At 33.2% G+C, this 7,066-nt stretch overlaps 2 protein-coding genes across 2 annotated transcripts in view; one reads left to right on the top strand and one right to left on the bottom strand.

The window, feature by feature from the left end:
• Nucleotides 1-4,279, bottom strand: part of mettl4 (methyltransferase 4, N6-adenosine) — an 8,181-nt gene extending 3,902 nt beyond the window's left edge. The window contains exons 1-5 of the mRNA XM_016559176.1: nt 3,948-4,279; nt 3,736-3,801; nt 2,121-2,478; nt 1,280-1,349; nt 1,011-1,185 (exon numbers count right to left, since the gene is read on the bottom strand). Of these exons, the coding sequence (XP_016414662.1) occupies nt 1,011-1,185; nt 1,280-1,349; nt 2,121-2,478; nt 3,736-3,801; nt 3,948-4,199 (921 nt within the window). The 5' untranslated portion in view covers nt 4,200-4,279. The remainder of the gene's footprint in view (nt 1-1,010; nt 1,186-1,279; nt 1,350-2,120; nt 2,479-3,735; nt 3,802-3,947) is intronic.
• Nucleotides 4,280-4,864: 585 nt separating this feature from the next.
• Nucleotides 4,865-7,066, top strand: part of LOC107745317 (structural maintenance of chromosomes flexible hinge domain-containing protein 1-like) — a 57,176-nt gene continuing 54,974 nt past the window's right edge. Inside the window, exons 1-2 of the mRNA XM_016559175.1 lie at nt 4,865-5,249; nt 6,245-6,320. Of these exons, the coding sequence (XP_016414661.1) occupies nt 5,094-5,249; nt 6,245-6,320 (232 nt within the window). The 5' untranslated portion in view covers nt 4,865-5,093. The remainder of the gene's footprint in view (nt 5,250-6,244; nt 6,321-7,066) is intronic.

The raw sequence follows: 7,066 nt of genomic DNA, 5'->3' as shown, positions 1-7,066 counted from the left end.
TACAGATTAAGGGGCGGTAATATTATAATGAGATCCCTTTGCCACGTCACCAAGGGAGCGAAATCAGACGCGCTGGTTTTCTCAGACGCTTGCAGAAAAAGGCTTCCCAAAACAAAGTGACTGGGTTAATCTTTTTCACGTTTCCTTGGTTGGTAGATGCACCGGGGACCAGATTATAGCACTTACAACCTGGAAAAGTCAGATTTTCATGATATGTCACCTTTAAAACAAGTAGTGATTTATTATGCTTTTTTTACTTTATGAAAACCCTTTAGTTACACTATAAAAGTTGCAAATAAAAGATTACTGTAGTATGTTTTACAAGAACATGCCATGTCAGTTTAAAAAATTTTCCTGTTTAATTCGATGTGTTATTTGCTGATTCTTTGTAACTGAAGATTCAGATTAAACTGCTTGATGCATATGGATTTCTTTAACGATCTCTGCATTTTGATGCATTAAAATTTTGCATGAATGGACTTTCAATGGATGAAACGGGTTTCGTTAAAAATAACTATATTAGTTTTTTTTTGAAGATGAAACATTAAAATGAGTAAATGATGACGGCATTTTCATCTTTAATCCTCTGGTGGTCTTTTATGGAAACTTGTTTCTGCCATAAGATAAAGCAAAAAAGGTGATTGTGACTCATACATTTTCTCATAAATCTCTTCAATCTAATTCTGACTTTTCCCCCCTTAGAAATTAAAGATTTAAACTCAGGGTTGAGAGATATAAATGTGCAAAAGTACAAATTGTGAGAGAAAAAGTCAGAATTGTGAAACTGCCTTTTTTACATTTTTATTCCATGGTGGAAACAATCTTCTATTTTAGACCAAAAAACATTTTAGGTTAATATGAAAAATATGAAAAAACAGCACAAATTTTACAGCGAATATTAGGTTTGTTTTTCAGTCTGTTTTGACCGCCAAATATCACAAGTGTGATCCTAATCCTAATCAGTGTTTAGGCTATTTTTCCTCTTCTTGTGCAGCTGTGGTTGTGTGTACCTTCACCCACAGCCACTCTGCCAGCACTTCAACCCCCCAGTACGGGTAGAGCTCTTCTCTGATGAAACGCAGGTGCTTCGCCCGGTTAGTTACCCACGTAACCACCAAGCATTCTGGAGCAGCCAGTGCTGGAACTGGAAGCTGCTTGAGCTGAGACGACGGTAGAGAGCTGTATCTGTCAATCACAGCAGGATATCACTTCAGTCCACAGCAATGCATTATTACAGGCTTATTACAGGTCATATAACAGGTAGGAAATACACTTATACCTGTTGCTTCTTTTGACAGATTTGTTCTCCCATGGTGGATCAAGGACTATAAGGTCAAATCTGTCTCCACCTGCAGTCAAAATACAGCAATATGCAACACTAACAGATCAACATACTGAGGTGTAGAAGGACATTCAAGACATATTGCCAAATAATCAGACCCATGGGAAGCAAACAACATCCAAAATAAAAATAAAAGTGATAATAATAGATAATAAATAATAAAAAGAGGGACAAATTTGTATGTGATCCCATTGGAATCTGTTCCAAATTGACATGAAATTCCAATAAGAATCCTGTTCAGATTCCTTTACGTTTTGTTGACTCAGGTTAATGTAAGAAATGTTTAAAGTCTCAAAAACATCACTGAAATTTGATCTGTTTTAGCAAAGATATATTATTACTGTATATATTTAATAAAATGAACCTGTAGGGTCACAAAATTATGCAAAATTGGCAGCATTTAAAGTAGCATAACAAAACTACAAAAAACTAACAAAAAAAAAACTGGTAAGTTTACAATAAGGTCCTGTTAGTTAATGCATTACCTAACATTAATTAACAATGAACAATACATTTGTTACTGTATAATATTTGTTATTTTTAGTTAATAAAAATACAACTGTTACATTAAAATTAAACATATAATTTAAAATTAAAATATAAAGTTTAAAACAGAAAATTAAAAAAGCTAAAATATGAATAAATATTACAATAGTATATTAATAATACTAAAATTGCACTAGTCATGAAAACTTCGAGCCATTTAGCTGCTCTGCATGAAAAACAAAATACTCTATGGTGCTAGAATAGTAAATTAAAATTCTGTGATTGAACTCACTGTTGGTAAGTGGATGCATACGTGTGATGTCAGACAATAGGAACCGGCTGCGGGGCGGCAAAAGATACTTCTCCTTCATCAACGTGACCTCATAAGCGCAGTCGAATGGGTTTTCAGTGATGTATGAGAACAGATCCAGCGATGGGTCCAGACCATCTCTGTTCAACGTCTGCACTGGTGCCTCCACAGAATCGTCCGTTAACGGGAGCTGCTTGGCCATGTCACATAACGCAGCTAGCCGGCACTCAAGTGATGACATGGATTCAGAAGGTGGTGCGGTCAAAACTTCTGTCAAGTATCCACACTGACGTCCAGCTTCCAAAAGAGCCCGAGAGCCCTCCAGAACCACCAACCTGATCTGAGAAAAGATCAAAACAAGCCATAGAGGGAAAAAAAGAAGGGAAATTTGTATGCTAAAATGACAAGTAAAACAAAAGGAATGAAGGAATTATTCAATAATCATTTCTATCATAATTTGGAATCACTCCATTTTCAGTATGCACCGAGTACTGTACATGAAAGATCTACTAACAAACGTTCAGTGTTGTCAGTATTTAGTTTCAAAAAGTTAGCAGCATTCATGGTTTCAGATCATGAATGCAGTTGTTCTTTAATGATTTTGAGGTAGAAGGAAATTTATGCCATGCTGCCGAATAATCAGACCCATGGGAAGCATATAAAATAAAAAAAAAGAGAAGTGGACCAAGAACAGAGCCTTGTGGAACACCTCAAACGGAAACAGTTTATGATGTCTGTTTTTTAATACAAACAAACTGCTGCCTATCCCTAAGACAGAATTTGCCAAATTAAAAAGAGAAGTGGACCGAGAACCGAGCCTTGCGGAACACCTCAAACGAAAACAGTTTATGATGTCTGTTTTTTAATACAAACAAACTGCTGCCTATCCCTAAGACAGAATTTGCCAAATTAAAAAGAGAAGTGGACCGAGAACCGAGCCTTGCGGAACACCTCAAACGAAAACAGTTTATGATGTCTGTTTTTTAATACAAACAAACTGCTGCCTATCACTAAGACAGAATTTGCCAAATTAAAAAGAGAAGTGGACCGAGCCTTGCGGAACACCTCAAACGGAAACAGTTTATGATGTCTGTTTTTTAATACAAACAAACTGCTGCCTATCACTAAGACAGAATTTGCCAAAAAATGCAGTACAACAGAATACAATGTGTGGAATACCATATCCCACCGAGCAATACACTTAACTTAACCTTCCAGTGAACTCCACTTTCATTTTCCAGTGTGACAAATTTTGATTTACTTTTTTTCTTGAATCATTATTTTATCTGATTTTTCTGACCATTTTTAATGTATACAATGCAAAATGACCACTGTTTGCCACACAGAATTAAACATGAAGGGTTGATTGAAGTCATGTGACAATTTAGTCATACTGTTGTACTATAATGTTCGCCATATATATATTTTTTTATCTACAATGCACAATTCCTAATGTAGGAAAATTATAATAATAAAATAAATATTATTTGATCCCATTACGATTAGTTTCAAAGGATTATGATGAAATTATACACATTGCTTTAAGTTTTGTTGATGTAAGAAATGAATAAAGCATAAAACCAGCCAATTTTGTCACCTTTCCATGATAAATATGGGCATCTAATTCTCCTGTATTAAGATCACGCTGCTTTCTCTTTCGTTTCTGCAAATAAATAAAAAAAAAAACAGTAAAGAATCATACAGCAACCTCCAGAGACTTTTTGTAAATAATCGAGCATAGTATATCAACTAAAATGACAATAAATGTGACATAAATACGTGTTTTGTTCTGCTTTTTCTGTTGCCTACCTTTCGTGTTTGCAGATCAATCTTTGCATGTTCACCATTGCTATGTTTTGCAGTGCTAGTGAAGATATCAGTGTTTTGTTGAATCTGAACGTGGGGTTTCACCGTATTAAAATACTCCCTCTTGAAACAGCATCTGAAGTATTTAGGCTTTTCAAGCCCATCACTGTAAGAATCACAGCGCTGCAAACCTTCATCGATGTGAGAGCAGGAGTCCAGCAGCCAGCCGCAGGTGTTCGCACACACTACAGACATTTACAAAACAATCACATAAAGCTCATGGAAATTATTCATCTCATGTGTGCTGCTGCTTCTTCTTGAAACGTTTGATTGTTAGGTTGCAAGCCAGCTTTCGGTGCATTAGCGCCACGGACTGGACTAGTGTGGAGCATCAGCGTGAGATTTAATGTGTGTCATTCATTACATTACTTATCAATCATAATTATTATTAAACAATTATTATTTTATATGATTATATATAATAAAATCGTTGTATAATTTTATATATTATACATTCATATATTATACATATATTTATAATAATTGTATATTTATTTATGTATAATACAATAACAATAAAAATGGAAATTATATAGAGTGTATTATTATTATTATTACTATTAGTAATTATAAAATAATATTAAAATCTATTAAATGTTAGTAATAATACTAATAATACTATTACTACTAATAACAATGTATTTTATATAGTTATATATAATACAATATTTTTACAATGTGTGTATATAATTGTGTATTAATTTATGTATTATAAAATAAAATTATATATGTACTTATTATTATTATTGTTTTATTTATTTATTTGTTCTCGCTTCACACTCCATCCAGTAGGGGGCGGAGTTTGTCCTGTAGGATTGTTTGCCAACCGCCGTGAAACAACAGAGAAGAACTAATGTTGCTGCAGAAAGACGGAACTCGGGTTGATGTTCCTGGCGCGAAGTCTTTAAGTTTACAGACTTCATAAAATCAACACGTTACTCTTGAATATTAGTCTGAATATCAGACGGGTGGACATCAGACAACAAATCTAAACTTGAAGATAAACATGTCAGAGACGAAGTGGTGAGTTTTTATCATTAGTATGTGTCAGAGGTCGCTGGTTTGGCAGTAACGTGCGACGAATCGAAAATGACGGAGGCCGGAGCGGAGCGAGACCGGCGGAAAAAGGCGCCGAGGTCGGTGTGTGTGTACGACTGCCGCTCGGAGAGCCGCGTCGCGCCGCCGCCGACGCTCATAGACACCGCGGAGCTGGACTACAGCGGCTTCCTGCGGGCTCTGAGACAGGTAACACCGCGTTTACCAGGGTAATTCAGCTCGAGTCCTGCATTAAACCCTTAACTGTCACCCCCCATTTTTTAAAATAGGCATGGAAGTGCACTATCCAAACTTAAATTGTTGTAATTTATTAACAATTAATGAATAGAATATAGATAGGCTATTGTTATTATTGTTGTTATTATTAATAATGATAGTAGTGATAATAATAGTAGTAGTATTAATATTAATAATAATAATAATATTGTTGTTATTTCTCCTCTCTGGACTGTGATGGACTTGGGCTGTAGATGGAGGAGCTGAACACACAGTAACAAATTTACTGTAAAGACTGTAAATAAAATGCACTATATTTTATTTTATTTATTATAAATATTTTACATAACAGGTTTTACTCTAAAATTGGTATAAAATCAAAGCCTTATGTCTAAATAAGTTATGTTCCAAATTTGAAGTTGGTATGAAAAAAATTGAGGTTCCTGTGAGATGTTATTTAGGGCGTCATACCACAAACAGCCACCGGGTGCCATCCAAACTCCATTAAATTTTATTTAATGCATTTTTCTGTCACAAATGTCTAGATTGTTCTGTCAATATTACTTCTATCTCAAAATAACCACTAGATATGGAATCCTGAGACTCAGACCTTTCCAGAGATATGTTTTTTGTCAAGATTATAAAAAGTTTTGATTGTAAAAGAGCGTAACGCATTTTGTAATACGACACTTGACACCGCCCACTAAGGGGGAGGAGACTGACAAAAGATTTTAAAGTACCGTTTCTATGGTAACGCAATGTCCGATTTCAAAATGGTTTTCAGAGGATGAATCTTGGGCTTGTAAGCTTTCAAATGATATATACTTTATGATGATTACTAAAAGATTTGATAGAGAAAAAGGACAACAAAAAAAAGAGCGCCAAGCGTCCCACAGGTGGGACGGTGACAGTTAAGGGGTTAAACCGTGTTTAAATCCAGCAGTGTCATGGTTTTATTTCGATTTCAGGAGTTTTCCCTGTCGGCAAATGAGACTTTTGTTATTAGCACGACGGACCGAAGAGAGATCGACTCAGAACTTTACAGTAAGAGCTCGAAAAGTGTTTACTTATTAAATATTATAGTTATTTACTTGCCTGTTTTCATTTTGGCGTTTTTATTTTTTGCCCTTTTGTTAGTTTTTAAATAAGTTTTATTGTGGTGTGTTCTGTATTTTGTTTACAGATGAAAATGTACAAATAGTAACTTTCAATGTATTCACTTTTTTGCAGTAAGAGCTCTAAACGTTTATTAAATTAAATATTATATTAATTTACTTAACTTTTATTTAAAAAAAATGTTTTTATATATTTTTTTTATTTCAAAACTAAAAAAGTAATACTATATTAGATTTTCTTTTAATTTACATGTTCATTTTGTTATATTAAGTTTTTAAATAAAACATAAATCTAAATTTTATTTCAGAAGTGAAACTTAAATTGTATTTAAAAAGTAAATAAGTGAAATTATTATTGACATTGTTAATTTTGTTGTTTACAGTTTTGCATATGAAAATGTAATAAAACAATAGTACATGTGAATGTAATTTCTTTTTTCACTTTTTTTGTTTTACTGTAAAAGCTCTATAAGTTGTACATTAAGTATTTTTAAAAATTAAATATTAAATGTACATTTATTAAATTTTATTTACAGTTTTTCAATATATTTGTATATATTTAATATATTTATATTTTATATATTTTATATTTCAAAACTAATATTTATTTTTATTTAACTCTATAAGTTGTACATTAAGTATTTTTAAAAATTAAATATTAAATGTACATTTATT

Source organism: Sinocyclocheilus rhinocerous, unplaced genomic scaffold (assembly GCF_001515625.1).
Source record: "Sinocyclocheilus rhinocerous isolate Xijiao unplaced genomic scaffold, SAMN03320098_v1.1 scaffold1399, whole genome shotgun sequence".
NCBI lineage: Eukaryota > Metazoa > Chordata > Actinopteri > Cypriniformes > Cyprinidae > Sinocyclocheilus > Sinocyclocheilus rhinocerous.
The sequence above is the reverse complement of the archived record's forward strand: the minus strand, read 5'-3'. Positions and strand labels throughout refer to the sequence as shown.